Source organism: Papilio machaon, chromosome 4 (assembly GCF_912999745.1).
Source record: "Papilio machaon chromosome 4, ilPapMach1.1, whole genome shotgun sequence".
In the NCBI taxonomy this organism is placed as follows: domain Eukaryota; kingdom Metazoa; phylum Arthropoda; class Insecta; order Lepidoptera; family Papilionidae; genus Papilio; species Papilio machaon.
In genome coordinates, this window is record NC_059989.1 from 5,934,535 (window position 1) to 5,950,122 (window position 15,588).

General features: G+C 34.9%; 2 protein-coding genes across 3 annotated transcripts; one reads left to right on the forward strand and one right to left on the reverse strand.

Annotated features, from left to right (window-relative positions):
* Window positions 1-65: 65 nt before the first annotated feature.
* LOC106720387 (DNA-directed RNA polymerase III subunit RPC2) lies at window positions 66-5,552 on the reverse strand. The gene is made up of 12 exons (XM_014515069.2): window positions 5,342-5,552; window positions 4,898-5,229; window positions 4,591-4,703; window positions 4,347-4,522; window positions 3,712-3,899; window positions 3,095-3,479; window positions 2,625-2,988; window positions 2,063-2,521; window positions 1,169-1,963; window positions 828-964; window positions 484-647; window positions 66-288 (listed from the first exon to the last, which is right to left on the reverse strand). Exons 1-12 carry the CDS (start codon window positions 5,426-5,428, stop codon window positions 72-74), a joined length of 3,417 nt encoding a protein of 1,138 aa, XP_014370555.1. The 5' UTR covers window positions 5,429-5,552; the 3' UTR covers window positions 66-71.
* A 328-nt stretch (window positions 5,553-5,880) lies between these two features.
* Window positions 5,881-15,424, forward strand: LOC106720175 (mitochondrial Rho GTPase). Of its 2 annotated transcripts, XM_045686769.1 has the most exons (12): window positions 5,881-6,229; window positions 6,303-6,511; window positions 6,879-7,031; window positions 7,126-7,257; window positions 7,345-7,541; window positions 7,942-8,131; window positions 8,278-8,413; window positions 8,681-8,811; window positions 13,798-14,055; window positions 14,357-14,550; window positions 14,788-14,826; window positions 15,171-15,424. In XM_045686769.1, exons 1-12 carry the CDS (start codon window positions 6,037-6,039, stop codon window positions 15,295-15,297), a joined length of 1,959 nt encoding a protein of 652 aa, XP_045542725.1. In that variant the 5' UTR covers window positions 5,881-6,036; the 3' UTR covers window positions 15,298-15,424. The 2 variants fall into 2 exon arrangements, with proteins under 2 accessions (XP_045542725.1, XP_045542724.1); XM_045686768.1 differs by lacking the exon at window positions 14,788-14,826.
* The last annotated feature ends 164 nt before the right edge of the window (window positions 15,425-15,588 follow it).

Consider the following 15,588-nt stretch of genomic DNA (forward strand, 5'->3'; position numbering starts at 1 on the left):
TTTTTTCTACCTTTCAACCCAATATTGTGTAATAAAAAAAGAAACGAATAAAGAGAAGATTTTATTATTAATTAGCAATATTTCTTAAGCGTAAGTTTGGGTACGATGTTCATGGAGGCGAGCTCCTGGAAGAGCAGCTTGCAGGCGTAGGGCATCTCTACGGCGGAGACGGCGGCGGAGGAGCGGCAGGCGTGGCACCAGGCGCGGCTCGCCAGTCGCCCGCACGCGCCGCAGATGTCCGCACTGAACGCGTCCGACGCCAGCATCAGGCGCTCCATTAGCAACATACTGAAACAATTCACTATTTTTTATATTATACTAATCATCGGCAGCCCTATTTAGATTACGATAAATTATAGCGACATCTTTTGTTAAGTAAATTTAATGTTTTTTAATTTTTATAATTATAAACAGGAATAAAGAAAAAAATATGGGCTTTCTTGTAAATAAAAATGCATATATGTTCATTATTTCGTATGTCACCTGGCACCGTATCCAATGAGGCAATCTCGTTCCATTTCACCCAGACGCAGACCGCCGTCCCGCGACCGACCCTCAGTGGGCTGTCGCGTGAGCACTGCGCGGGGGCCGCGGGCGCGCGCGTGCATCTTGTCTTGCACCATGTGCTTTAGCTTCTGGTAATAAACCTAAAATCATATATTTAAAAAGCTTTTATACAATATCAATAATTAACTATATTAAATTAGATTTTTTTTGTTATTAAAAATCAACTTGATAGGATTACAAAGATGCGCTAGATAGTATCTATAGTAGTATCATATATGCCAGCCAGAACAATAATAAAAAAATTAAAACAAAATACTTACCGGTCCTGAATAAATGTAAGCTTCTAAAGGTTCACCTGTAATTCCCGAATAAAATATATCTTTGCCATGATAATTGTAGCCATGTTTTTCTAGTTCATTGCATACATCTTTGACTTTGGATCCACCAAATGCTGTGCCTAAAGAGGTATAAATTGTTTTATCTTTCATTTATCGAATAATCTCTTCATATAAATGTTTTCAAATATCTTGGTGGCTCTTAACTTCGTGTGAGTAAGCTCAGAACACGATATTAAGCGATGCGGGGGGAGGGCATTGCGCAGTGCGCTGATGACCTCGGACTGTCAAGATATTTGAAAACACCAATACCTGAGTACACTTACCATAATGGAATTTTCCTTCCATTAAACCTGCTTTTCCTGCAAGCAATTCGATAGTTTTACCGACTGTCATTCGCGATGGAAAGCCATGAGGGTTCATAATCATATCAGGACATATCCCTCTGTCATTAAATGGCATATCTTCTTGTTGAACTATTAATCCAGTAACACCTTTTTGACCGTGTCTAGAACTAAACTTATCTCCAATTTCGGGGATTCTAGTTTGTCTAAGTAAGATTTTAATTAGAAATGCATCCTCTGCGTTCGCGGAAACCATGACTTTCTCTATGTACGACTCTACCGGACCTTTATATGTGACTGGTACTTCTTTGTATTCAATTTGTTGTTGCTGTCCTTGCGCAATAGGATTTATTGTAGCCGGAGGCATTTGTTTATTTATTAAAACTTGTCGATTCTCGACCATTTCTCCAGGAGCAGCGATTCCATCGGAATCTAGGATATCGTGCGCTTTTATAACTTTTCCTGTTGTGGCGTCTTTTGAAGGTCCTAATATTCTATCAGATGTTTGATTGCTATATCTTTTCATAGTTGTTTTAGCACTTTTGTAGACAAGGCATCGTCCGTAGCCTCTATCTATCGAAGCTCTGTTGAGGATGAGTGCATCCTCGATATCGTAGCCGCTGTAGCTCATGACGGCGACGGTGGCGTTCTGTCCGGCGGGCAACTTGTCGAAGTTTGTTAACTCTATTGTCTTTGTTTTTACCATTGGACATTGAGGGTACACCAAATTGTACATCAAGGTATCGATTCTATTTTTTTGATTGTATCCAATTGTACCTGCAAATGATGATATAAATAGGATTTTTAAGAGTTTGCTATTAATTTTCGAATGGTTTTCACTAAACTGTTTCGAATGAAATGTGTAGTATAACTTACCCATAGCTTGTTTGCCCATAGCACATTGGTATGTATTCCTCGGGCTCTGATTGTGGTGCGGGTAGGGCACCAGGCCGGCGCACACGCCTAATATTGTAAACGGCTCTATTTCAAGGTGCGTAGTGACGTATGGATCTATTTCTGCTTCAACTGTTGCTATGTGACTGTCGTTTTCTTCGTTCACATCCAAATATTCAATGAGGCCATCATTTAAGAAATCTTGGAACTTTCTTATGCCTCTATTAAGTTCATTTAAGTGTACTTGTTGGACAAGGGGGTTGCCCTTTTCCACGATTATGTACGGACGACACAATCTTCCGCCATCGCTACATATGTAAACTGTTCTTTGGTTATGATTTGGGTAAATTGACACGAAAGATGAAATGAGACCACGTCGTCTGAACATCCGGAATATTTTGATGAGTTTCTTGTACTGTCGCGTTACACCCAAAATGTTTCCTAAAAAAAAAAAATAAAGTTCATCAATTCCATAAATCACAGTATTCAATGGATAATAACTAGTAATTTCATGACTACTTAAAATTTTAACTAAGACTATTACCATTTAGAAACACAATATAAACCGCAGGATGGTTAATTTCTTCTCCTCCCAGCAGCCTCACATCTTCTACTCCGGAATTGCACGCTAGTCGTGAGATCGGTTCCTCTGAGCTATCAGTAGTAATGTGCGTCATCAACGCGAGGTTCTTTACGAGACCGCAGCCCTCGCCTTCAGGAGTGTCCGACGGACAGAGCATGCCCCACTGCGAAGGTTGCAGTGACCGTGGACCTGACACTTTCCTCGTTTTCTCAAACTGAGAATTGACTCTGGTCATCATGCCTAAAGCCGATATGTAGCTTAAACGACTTAGCACCTGTGTTACACCATGTCGTTCCATCTTAAATCTTTTAATGGTCCAATTTCCCTATAATGTAAACAACATTATTTCACAAAACACAAAAAAGAAGTTATTGACTTGTTATATATATAATATAAATATAAATATATGCATTTTAAATGAAAATACTTACTGATGATATTGCCGTAAACAAGCCATTTGCTATCAGATCTGGCCTCATGTGCTTTACAACATCGAACGGTGCTGCCTTTACTTTTGGTATAATTTTATCAGCTATCGATTTCAGTTCCCAATTGAATCTTTTGAAGAGATCTTCAAACATTAGGGACAACAAAGAACCAGCTAATTCCAACCTCTTGTTACCATAGTAATCTGGATCATCTATTGCTGACTTGTTATTCTCTGCCTCAATAACTCTTTTCACCATAATAGCCAGATAAATAGCTTTTACATAAAAATTGAAGTTCTCAACTGTTACATGAGCAAGGATAGTGGTAGCTAGCAGATCTCTGGCTTCATCAACAGGAGTTCTTGCTTTGGTATTTGCAGTTTGAAACCTGTATAATTACTTTTATTTTTTATCAACTTATATTACAAGAGACAATAAAAATAGCTTATAATAGCAAAACTTTTTTACTAATATAAGGAAATCATCACACTGGAACCGAGATAAATAATGCTTAATAATAATTTAAATAATATAATTTCATCATCATCTACTTATTATGTTACATGGTTTTAGTCCTGACCCCATTTACTTAATCTTTGCATTCTTAAATTTTAACTTACCTTTTCACCTTCAATTTACTTCCTATATATGCAAGAGCTTGATTTTGAGTGAATATTTTAAGATTGTGGCACTCCATAATGCATGGTGCCATCTTCTTTGCAATAGCATCATCTGAGCCTACAAGTTGCATTATTTCTTGATCAGTGCAAATGCCCATTGCCTTGAATGCAACAGCTATTGGTATATCCTGAAACATTCCAAATAAGAATTAGCTCACAATACTTTGACCCACTTTATTATGTACTAACTTTCTCTCCTGGCTTCGCACAATTTATTTTTAATGATACAATCTATATATATAAAAGAAAGTCGTGTTGGTTACACTATTTATAACTTAAGATCGGTCGAACTGATTTAGCTGAAAATTGATGGGGAGGTAGCTTAGAACTAGGAGACGGACATAGGAACTTTTTTTATCTTGTGTGCAATTTTTTTATTCCGCGCGGACGGAGTCGCGAGTAATAGCTAATATTAAATATAGTCTATGTTACTCAGGGACAATGCAGCTTTCTAATTTTAAAAGAATTTTTGAGATCCCGTAGTTTCTAAATTTATTTGTTATAAACATATAAGTTATAAATCTTTCTAACATTAAATTGTAAATGTGGATGTGACTAGTGAACAAAACACTTACATCAGACAGTGCATTATGTCTCATAACATATTTACCATTCTTAACAATGACATTTGTTCTTGTCTTCTTTTCATGTGTAGAGCTTGTCACTTGACATTGTATAGCTCCTTTAAATTCATCCACAATCATTCTGTTTTTGGACAATTGCTCTTGGATCAAAATAACTTTTTCTTGTCCTAAAAATATTTAAAATAAATAAATATAAAGCTTAATGAAATGTGTTAAAAAAAATTTGAAATCATACCTCTGATAATAAAGTAACCACCAGGATCATGAGGACATTCATTGAGTTGAGCCAACTCAAAATCTGATTTATTTGTTAATACACAATTTGATGACCTCAACATTAATGGCATTCTAAAAGCAAAAATAAATACTATTAAAAATGATGTTTTGTACATTAACTTATTTTAAATACTATCTAAAATATGCTATTTATGTTGCTATTGAAACTTATTTATGGTAGGCCTTACACTGTTATTACAGTGAAACATAAATATTACTAGGTTCTGCAAATTTCTTCGCCAACTTCTATAAATTATTATACATACCTTCCAATTAGTTGTTTATTCTTAATTACCCTCTGATTACCCCTTATGTACTCAATATCTACTGTGATTGGGGCAGAGTATGTCATATCTCTTAAACGGCATTCATGTGGTGTTGCTGCCTTAGTTACATTAAAACCTTCTTCTAAATCTGGAGTCCCAACATATGCATTCAAATATTTTATATAGAACAAGGGATCAGCATCACAGAATACTTTTTCATTGGCCTGTACAATCTTTTTTATCTCAACATTGATGAAATAATTGAATGAATCAATGTGCTGTTTTACTAAACCTTTTACTTGCAAAAATGAAGGGACAAGTTTCCATTTATCCTGAAAATTTTAAATATGTGAGAAAGTTCAATCCACCATGCATCACACTACTTTCCTACTGCCGTATTAATAGTACGTATAGCAACGATAGTGAAAATTAAATATAACGTACCTCTAGCGCTTTTATCGGTTCTCGCAGTCCTTTAGTATTCTCCCATTCAATATTTTTTTTATTTGCTTCAGACATTTTTTCGTTCATAATTCTACTAATTAAATTATGCTAAACAACAAGGATATAACAAAATTGTGCATATTTAGTTTATAACAGAGCAACTTTAGTAAATGCTGAGAAAGAAGAAAAGAATTACACAGTTTGAAAGAAATAATTTTGTTGTTTTAATTTACACTTTTGAACATGTGAAAATGTTAACTCTGACAGATGACAGCTGACACTTTCGTTCATCGCTTATTTGCTCTTCAGCTCTATTTGTGCTTGGAAAAATAATTCTTAATCTGAGGGAAAAATACAATATCGTTAGCCTATTTTTGGAATAAAAAGTAAAACTGAACATAACTCTTCATATAACGAAATAACCAGCCTTTCATTAATATTCGGCATATATCGTACGAGAACATTTTTATTTTTTCTCGAACTCCATGTCTTATTCCTAATTACTTTACTCTTTGAAATTGGGAAAATGTCTATCTATCTGTCAAATCGATGTAGATAATTTCTCTCCGGTTTATTTTTATTTGATGATTAAGTTTAAGCTATTTTGTGAATATAACAAATTTGACGTTGATATGAGAGAAATTTTAGAAATATTTATTTAATGTTATGCCGAAAGTGACATCAAATCTGCCAAAATGGTGTATGAAACTGTACCTAGGACAGTTCGGATTATTTTGTTAGGAGAGCCAGGAGTCGGAAAAACTTCGTTGATTCTGTCTTTGGTAACTGAGGAGTTTACAGAACATGTACCTCCAAAGGCGGAAGAGATCACTATACCTGCAGATGTAACCCCTGAACAGGTTCCCACGAACATTGTTGATGTGTGTCGTAAGTATTTAGTTTTAAAAAATCAATTTTTTACATAAGGTCATCTTAAAAAAGAAACATTTGTTTATTCCAGTCGCTGAACAATCTATCGAACAAGTGGCAGAAGAAATAGAAAAAGCCCATGTAATATGCATTGTATTTTCTGTTGATAAACAAGAAACACTTGATAAAATAGCAACATACTGGCTACCATTTGTAAGAGATAACTGTCCTGACGACTGTAGGAAACCTGTAATTTTGGTGGGAAATAAAATAGACCTCATTGATTATTCAGTGATAGATGTAAGTTAATTTGATATTCTTTAATTTAAAAAAATAAATGAATTGGTTTCAAATTATATCAATAACATCTTTTGTGACTAGAAAGAATTTTGACAATAAGTTATATGTTATTACATAGTGCTAATTTAATATAAAAAATAACTATAAAAAAATGACTGCCTGTTTGAACTATTATTTTTGTCTATTTGAAAGTAAAATAAATATAGGAATCATAGATTTAATTTCCTTCACATAAGAAAAGAAATAAACAAGTGTCAGGAACAAGGTGATCAACACCCGAGGACATCTTTAACACCTGATGAACTGTATATGTGTTGTTGGCCTTTGAATGTAATCTTGTTATCTTAATTTAAATTTGATTTTTCAGAATATTTGGGATATTGCAGAAGAATATCCAGAAGTGGATAGGTGTATAGAGTGTTCTGCTAAAACATTAACAAATGTTTCTGAAATGTTTTATAATGCACAAAAAGCTGTGTTACATCCAATTGGACCTATATATTCTATTGAAGAACAAGAGGTATCTATATGATATATATTTAAACTATTGGTTGCATTTTGTTAGAGAACAAATACAAGGATAACTTGTGTTATTTTTTGAATATTTTTTTCAGTTAACTGAAAGGTGTAAAAAAGCATTATCAAGAATATTCAAAATTTGTGATTTGGATGGTGATGGACTACTTGATGATTATGAAATAACTGTATTTCAAAAGAAATGCTTTGACACTCCGCTACAATTGCAGGTTTGTACAAAGTTTTGTTATTCTACCAAAAGTAATTTATTGTAAACAAAAAAGTTTTGAATTTCAAAATAACATCATCTTTTGTAGGTTTTAGATGAAGTAAAATCTGTTATTGCACAAAATATAGCTGGTGGTATAGAAAATGAGTGTATAACTATGAAAGGATTTATTTTCCTGCACTGCCTGTTTATACAAAGGGGAAGGAATGAAACAACATGGACTGTTTTACGCAAATTTGGTTATGATGAGGGTTTAGAGTTAACACACAGTTATCTGTATGCAAAGTAAGTTATAATAAATATATAATCAATATTTATAACATACAAAAAAAGACAGATGGACAGACAATGCACACGGTGGAAAGTTATTGAATGTAGAGAGGGGAGGACCATATATTGTGGTAAGCATAGGGACTGCCTATGACCAGCAGTAGGCAGATAAAGACTGATGATGGTGATAGAAAAAAATATTTATACTGTTTCAACTCAAGATGTGAAGTATTTAATAAAGTTCCTTTATTTCCTTTAATGCTCAATTTTGTCAAGTTCAAAATGTTTTTTCTTGAAACTATTTTCTTTCTCACCATACCTTATACCATTAGTTGTGCATTTAAATTTTTTACTTTTTTATTAGTCCCTCTGACCAATGTATTTTAATAAAATGTCAATTTATATTTGAATATAGCATAAAGGTACCAGTTGGATGTACAACGGAGCTGTCATACAAGGGTCAACAGTTTCTAACGCAACTATTTGAAAAGTATGACAGAGATAAAGATGGAATGCTTAACCCAACAGAACTAAAGAATGTATTCTCTTGCTGTCCTCGGGTACCTTGGCACAATTTACGATACACAGTCCCCACAAATGACAAGGTTTAATATTCAATTATTTTATGTGTGTTATTCAATAATCATCCTTATTCCCTTAGCAGTTACATACATAATGGATGTTTGCATGATTCTAATACATTTATAGATTTACATTGTAAAAATTCATTGCTCAGTTATATTTTTTGCAGGGCTTTTTAACACTGCAAGGTTGGATGTGTCGATGGACTCTAATGACTTTATTAGACTTGCAAAACACGAGCGCCTATTTAGCTTACCTCGGTTACAACTTCCTTGAAAATGAGTCACAAAAAACTGCTATACATAGTAAGTATACAACAATATAAAAAAAATTGAATTTGTATTAAGTATAAGGTAATATAGATATAACTATTTTAAAAACTTATTAACTCAACTGACAGAAATATGACTCTTGATGTCTTATTTTACATTTAACTGTTATTATTCTCCAGTTTGGGGAAAAATTTCAAACCAATGAAGTATCATTGGTTATATGGTATCAAGTTAAGTATAACTTACACATAAATGCATAACAAAGAAAAAGGTATGACAGTAGTTGTTGCGTGTGCGCAGTTACCCGCGACAAGAAGGTGGACCTCGCAAAGAAGCAATCGAGCCGCAATGTGTACCAGTGCCACGTAATCGGTCCGCGCGCCTGCGGCAAGACCTCCATCTGCAGGAGCTTCCTCGGTATTGCACACAAGGTATATATTAAAACTAGCTGTGCCCGCGACTTCGTCCGCGTGAAATACTGTTTTCGTTAAGCATTTTTTTAAGGATTATTATTTTACTTGACCGACGTGCTATGCGTTGATGTATGGATGTAGAGACATAGAGATAGGTGTGCCACGACCGCACCAAATGTAGGTGTTTGGTCTCTACCTATCCCTCTGGGTTACGGGCGTGAATTTAGTTGTTGTTGTTGAGGTATTTTATTTAAACTTATAAAAAATTACAACAAAACAAATGGAACTTACAAAATATTCATTTACTCTTATGCAAATTTTCATCCCCTATTCCCTTATTATATTGCAACATTAAGGGTAAAACTTAAATGACCTATTTATTAATATCAAATTAGCAGCCTAAAAAAAGTTATAAGCTTCTAACTGTAAAAATGACGATACGTCCATACAAATTTCCACCACTATTTTTACCCTCTTATAAACCCTCTTTCACGATAAAAATTAATCTTTGTCCTTTCTCAGGCTCTAAGCTAAATATCAGTAAGTATAATAGTAAAACATATTAAACAAAACATTCATTAAAACCTCACATATTGCGAAACAAATTTTCATCCCCAATTAGCAGCATTAGAAAGAAGTTTCAAGCATCTTACTGTAAAAATGACGATACTTCCTTCTTTCTTCCATACAAATTACCACCCCCACATTCAACCCCTTACAACCCTTTTTTCGCGTTAAAAAGTAGTCTTTGTTCTTTCTCGGGCTCTAGACTAAATATCAGTAAGGGTAACAGCAAAACATATTAAATAAAACATTCACCTAAACCTCACATATTCCCAAACAAATTTTCATCCCCTGTTGTTATTTAGCACCCTTCAGGGTAAAATTTTTACAGAAATTGAATTTCATATTTATTTATATCAAATTAGCAGCTTTAGACAGAAGTTTCATGCTTCTAACTGTAAAAATTACGATACTTCCATACAAATCACCACCCCTACTTTCAACCCCTTACAACCCTTTTTTCGCGTTTAAGAATAGACTATGTTCTTTCTGAGGCAATAGACTAAATATTGGTAAGGGTAAAAGCAAAACATACTAAACAAAACATTCACCAAAGTCTAAAATATTCCCAAACAAAATTTCATCCCCTATAGTTATTTAGCACCCTTGAGGGTAACATTTTTACAACCCTTACAACCCTTTTTTCGCGTTTAAGAATAGACTATGTTCTTTCTGAGGCAATAGACTAAATATTGGTAAGGGTAACAGCAAAACATACTAAACAAAACATTCACCAAAGTCTAAAATATTCCCAAACAAAATTTCATCCCCTATAGTTATTTAGCACCCTTGAGGGTAACATTTTTACAAAAATTTAATTTAATATTTATTTCTATCAAATTAGCAGCCTTAGAAAGAAATTTCAAGCTTCTAACTGTTAAAATGACAATAGTTCCATACAAATTACCACCCCCACTTTCAACCCCTTACAACCCTGTTTTCGCATTAAAAAGTAGCCTATGTTCTTTCTGAGGCTCTAGAATATCTGTGTACCAAATTTCATTTAAATCGGTTCAGTAAACAATAGTAGGCGACACTTCCATACAAATTTTCATCCCCACTTTCAACCCCTTACAACCCGTTTTTCGCGTTAAAATATAGCCTATATCCATCCTCAGGCTATAGACTATCTGTGTACCAAATTTCATTTAAATCGGTTCAGTAGTTTTGGCGTGAAAGCGAGACAGACAGACAGAGTTACTTTCGCATTTATAATATTAAGTAAGGATTAGCAGCTTTAGACAGAAGTTTCATGCTTCTAACTGTAAAAATTACGATACTTCCATACAAATCACCACCCCTACTTTCAACCCCTTACAACCCTTTTTTCGCGTTTTAGAATAGACTATGTTCTTTCTGAGGCAATAGACTAAATATTGGTAAGGGTAAAAGCAAAACATACTAAACAAAACATTCACCAAAGTCTAAAATATTCCCAAACAAAATTTCATCCCCTATAGTTATTTAGCACCCTTGAGGGTAACATTTTTACAACCCTTACAACCCTTTTTTCGCGTTTAAGAATAGACTATGTTCTTTCTGAGGCAATAGACTAAATATTGGTAAGGGTAACAGCAAAACATACTAAACAAAACATTCACCAAAGTCTAAAATATTCCCAAACAAAATTTCATCCCCTATAGTTATTTAGCACCCTTGAGGGTAACATTTTTACAAAAATTTAATTTAATATTTATTTCTATCAAATTAGCAGCCTTAGAAAGAAATTTCAAGCTTCTAACTGTTAAAATGACAATAGTTCCATACAAATTACCACCCCCACTTTCAACCCCTTACAACCCTGTTTTCGCGTTAAAAAGTAGCCTATGTTCTTTCTGAGGCTCTAGAATATCTGTGTACCAAATTTCATTTAAATCGGTTCAGTAAACAATAGTAGGCGACACTTCCATACAAATTTTCATCCCCACTTTCAACCCCTTACAACCCGTTTTTCGCGTTAAAATATAGCCTATATCCATCCTCAGGCTATAGACTATCTGTGTACCAAATTTCATTTAAATCGGTTCAGTAGTTTTGGCGTGAAAGCGAGACAGACAGACAGAGTTACTTTCGCATTTATAATATTAAGTAAGGATTAGCAGCTTTAGACAGAAGTTTCATGCTTCTAACTGTAAAAATTACGATACTTCCATACAAATCACCACCCCTACTTTCAACCCCTTACAACCCTTTTTTCGCGTTTAAGAATAGACTATGTTCTTTCTGAGGCAATAGACTAAATATTGGTAAGGGTAAAAGCAAAACATACTAAACAAAACATTCACCAAAGTCTAAAATATTCCCAAACAAAATTTCATCCCCTATAGTTATTTAGCACCCTTGAGGGTAACATTTTTACAACCCTTACAACCACAGGTGGGCACAGTTAATCGAAAAGTTAACTTCGTTAATCGTTAATTCGTTAATTAAAAATTTAACTTCGTTAATCGTTAAAGCGTTAAAATCTCGAAAATTTAACGCAAGTTAAAGTTAATCGTTAACAGTTAACCATACCTACTACATAATACAATTATACATACTAATTTCACACTTATTGTGGCGACACTTGTTTAAATTTACACATTAGTATTAGAGACAAGTATGAATGCATTATAGTATATTTCATTACGAGTGCGGAAAGCCTGTTATTGCAAAGAGTCCCGACAAATGTCTACCCGAGCCGAGGCGCAGCCGAAGGTGAGGGTTGACAGTTGGAACAAGTTGTAATGACAGTTTCGCACGTGTACTAAACAACTATTTTTGATACAGTTGCGAAAAAATGAAGCAATTTAATAGAATAATAAAAACACAATAAACTCAACTAACTAAAATGTTTGGAAAATGGCGCCAACCGTAAAAGAATACCAACCGAGATTTTTTTTTGTTCACCCATTCTGGGTAGGCAAAGGGAACTATGTCCAAACAACCAAGTCTTCAGTAGATTATTTTTATTGATATGAAATGAAAATGAAATTTAATGAGATGAAATAAAATGAAAACTAACCTAATTCATTGAATCAAATCATTAAATCTGATATTGTAACAAATTAGGAGCTTCTTTTTAGAAATATTTGCATGAATCATAAAAACTTCAATGATTTTTTTTTTGTAAAAAATTCGTGGTTGGTTTTTCTTTTTAACAGACATTATTTTGACAGTTGGGAAAGAGAACGCAGGAGTTTTGAAAAGCTAAAAAAAGCACGAGTAAAAAAATGTTTTAATACAGTTGCTCAAAAAGTGGCGTATTGCAGGGACGAAGAGCGTTCTGAATGCGGGCTATAACATCTCGTGCTTTTATATACTCGTAATGAAATATGCTATTTCGAACCTTCTATTGATTTTGTCCTGTTGGTCACGTCTTTCCCGGACGCTCTGATGCATCACACTTGCACGCAAACTTCACATATATCAATTGTCAATTCTTACGTTCACCATTCGAGTCGCCGACAGTCGCCCAACATAGCTGAACTTACGAGCGTGGCGTGGCACGTAATTTAAACAAAATGACAGCACGTCTCCAAGTTTCTAATTTAACGATTAACGGACTTTTATTAACGGAAGTTGAGTTTAACGGAAGTTAACAAAAGCGTTAACACTTTTTGAAGTTAACTTAAAAGTTAATCCGTTAAGCAAAATGTTAACTTCGTTAATTAACGATTAACGGATTAACGAGTTAATGCCCAGCTCTGCTTACAACCCTTTTTTCGCGTTTAAGAATAGACTATGTTCTTTCTGAGGCAATAGACTAAATATTGGTAAGGGTAACAGCAAAACATACTAAACAAAACATTCACCAAAGTCTAAAATATTCCCAAACAAAATTTCATCCCCTATAGTTATTTAGCACCCTTGAGGGTAACATTTTTACAAAAATTTAATTTAATATTTATTTCTATCAAATTAGCAGCCTTAGAAAGAAATTTCAAGCTTCTAACTGTTAAAATGACAATAGTTCCATACAAATTACCACCCCCACTTTCAACCCCTTACAACCCTGTTTTCGCGTTAAAAAGTAGCCTATGTTCTTTCTGAGGCTCTAGAATATCTGTGTACCAAATTTCATTTAAATCGGTTCAGTAAACAATAGTAGGCGACACTTCCATACAAATTTTCATCCCCACTTTCAACCCCTTACAACCCGTTTTTCGCGTTAAAATATAGCCTATATCCATCCTCAGGCTATAGACTATCTGTGTACCAAATTTCATTTAAATCGGTTCAGTAGTTTTGGCGTGAAAGCGAGACAGACAGACAGAGTTACTTTCGCATTTATAATATTAGTAAGGATTAACTATATTAATTTTAGATAGAGATCAAGGGCTGCTATATGTTTATAAGATTTATTAATTAAAAATCGTACAACCGAATTTAACTTATAATGTACGTTTTAGTCTCAATAATATATTATGTTATTTCATGTTGTACGTTTGTTTCGTGTAGAAGATAAAGGCGCACGCGGGCGGGGGCGGGGGCGGCGGCGGTGGCGGGGGCGGCGAGCGCGGCGACGGCCAGGGCGGCGAGTGGTGCATCAGCACGGTGGTGGTGTACGGCCAGGAGAAGTACCTGGCTCTGCGCGAGATCCCCATCGCGCGCGCCTCCGACCCCCTGCAGCCGCACGAGGTCAACTGCGACGTCGCCTGCCTCGTCTACGACCTCGCCGCGCCGCGCTCCTTCGAGTACATCGCCAGGATATACATTGTCAGTTTCCTCAAACTTAATACGTGGTTGTAGTTTTTGTATGCCTTTAAACCTACGCCTAGTATCTGTTTTCACCTAACTTTGATGTGGATACTTTCAATGGCAGAATAAGTAGATTGAAGTCCATGGACTTCACCCTGGTTTAACTCCTTGAGCGTGTCAAATAATATCTATCTTCGTAACGAGAAAAGAAGGGCGCGAAGACAGCCCGCCTCGATTGTAGTCGAAGGCAGTCACCGGATAGGGCTGTGCAAGACATTATTGTCCAGATGTTATATCACATTTAGAAATGTGATTTCAGAAATACTTTGCGGAGAGTCACATCCCAGTGCTGATAGTGGGCACGAAGGGCGAGGCGGCGGGCGCTCGTCAGGAGTACATCCTGCAGCCCGACGTCTTCTGCTCCAAGTACCAGCTGCTGCCGCCGCAGCTCTTCCACGTCGGCGAGAATAAGCACGACATCTTCGTCAAGCTCGCAACTATGGCCGCCTTTCCGTAAGTATGCCACAGTTCAATATTAATTTGATGATGCTCATAAATAAAAACTTAATGACGATTTTGTATCTTACGAATTGTATTTTAAAAATTCGTGCCCTAAAGCTATTGGTTTAATCTATTAGAATTCGCTTACAACAACCAATCTCTTATGATTTATATTTTTAATGTTTATTGTTACCGATTATTTACAATATATTATGAAATTACAACAATTTTATCAATTACTTTGGTCAGTCAATTTCAAGCTGCATGGATTTTGTTCAGCAAACACAGGTTGGTAAAAGTTAATATGTAATATATTATAGGCCGGTTTTATTTTAACAGTTTATTAATAAACATAGGTATAAAAAAATTATTTTTTAGGGTATAATTAAGATAAAACTAAGTAACCAGTCTGCTTTTAGTGAATATTTTTTTAGCTTAAATTTAAACGGACCTGATATATTGTGATAGATATTAAAGTATGATTTTTAAAAGAAACGGATCTGGTTTAACCGATCGATAATGGCGTGGAATATTCAAAAAAAGTTGGGTCTACTTCTAGCTATCGCATTCTACTAGTTTTGCTATGCACCCATTTTTTAGTAATATCTCAATTTAAATTGTGGTGTCCGCAGACACCTGAAGCAGTTCGCGCGGCTGGCGGGAGACAACTCTTGCTGGTGGAAGGCGGGCGTGGGCGTGGCTGCGGCCACCATCATGGGCCTGCTGCTCATCAGGATGCTGAGCTTCCAAAGACGATAGCTTTCAATTCATTCGTACAAAGATACTGCCTGCCTCACGTAGTATTCCCTTGTATTTAAGTAGAATAAATACGTTTCTTTGTTAATAACACCTTATAATAATTATTTAACCAAAGAAATGGTATTCCACACATAGTATTTTATTTTGAATATGTAAATAAAAAAGATTCGAGTTGTTTGACCGACTTTTATTTTCAAATTCTGCAGAAAAATGTGCTGAAAACCCTTTTATTATTTAAATTATCGATGTTTCAATAGATTTGGAAACAAATTCCAATCAAAAATACAATCC

Excerpts from the sequence above, each read along its gene's own strand:
- LOC106720387 (XM_014515069.2), bottom strand. The coding sequence starts at position 5,428 with ATGAACGAAAAAATGTCTGAAGCAAATAAAAAAAATATTGAATGGGAG. Across the intron at positions 3,900-4,346 it reads GACATAATGCACTGTCTGAT|GATATACCAATAGCTGTTGC; the intron begins GTAAGTGTTTTG and ends GGAATGTTTCAG. Across the intron at positions 1,964-2,062 it reads TATGGGCAAACAAGCTATGG|GTACAATTGGATACAATCAA; the intron begins GTAAGTTATACT and ends CATCATTTGCAG.
- LOC106720175 (XM_045686769.1), top strand. The coding sequence starts at position 6,037 with ATGGTGTATGAAACTGTACCTAGGACAGTTCGGATTATTTTGTTAGGA. Across the intron at positions 6,230-6,302 it reads GAACATTGTTGATGTGTGTC|TCGCTGAACAATCTATCGAA; the intron begins GTAAGTATTTAG and ends TGTTTATTCCAG. Across the intron at positions 6,512-6,878 it reads TTGATTATTCAGTGATAGAT|AATATTTGGGATATTGCAGA; the intron begins GTAAGTTAATTT and ends TTGATTTTTCAG.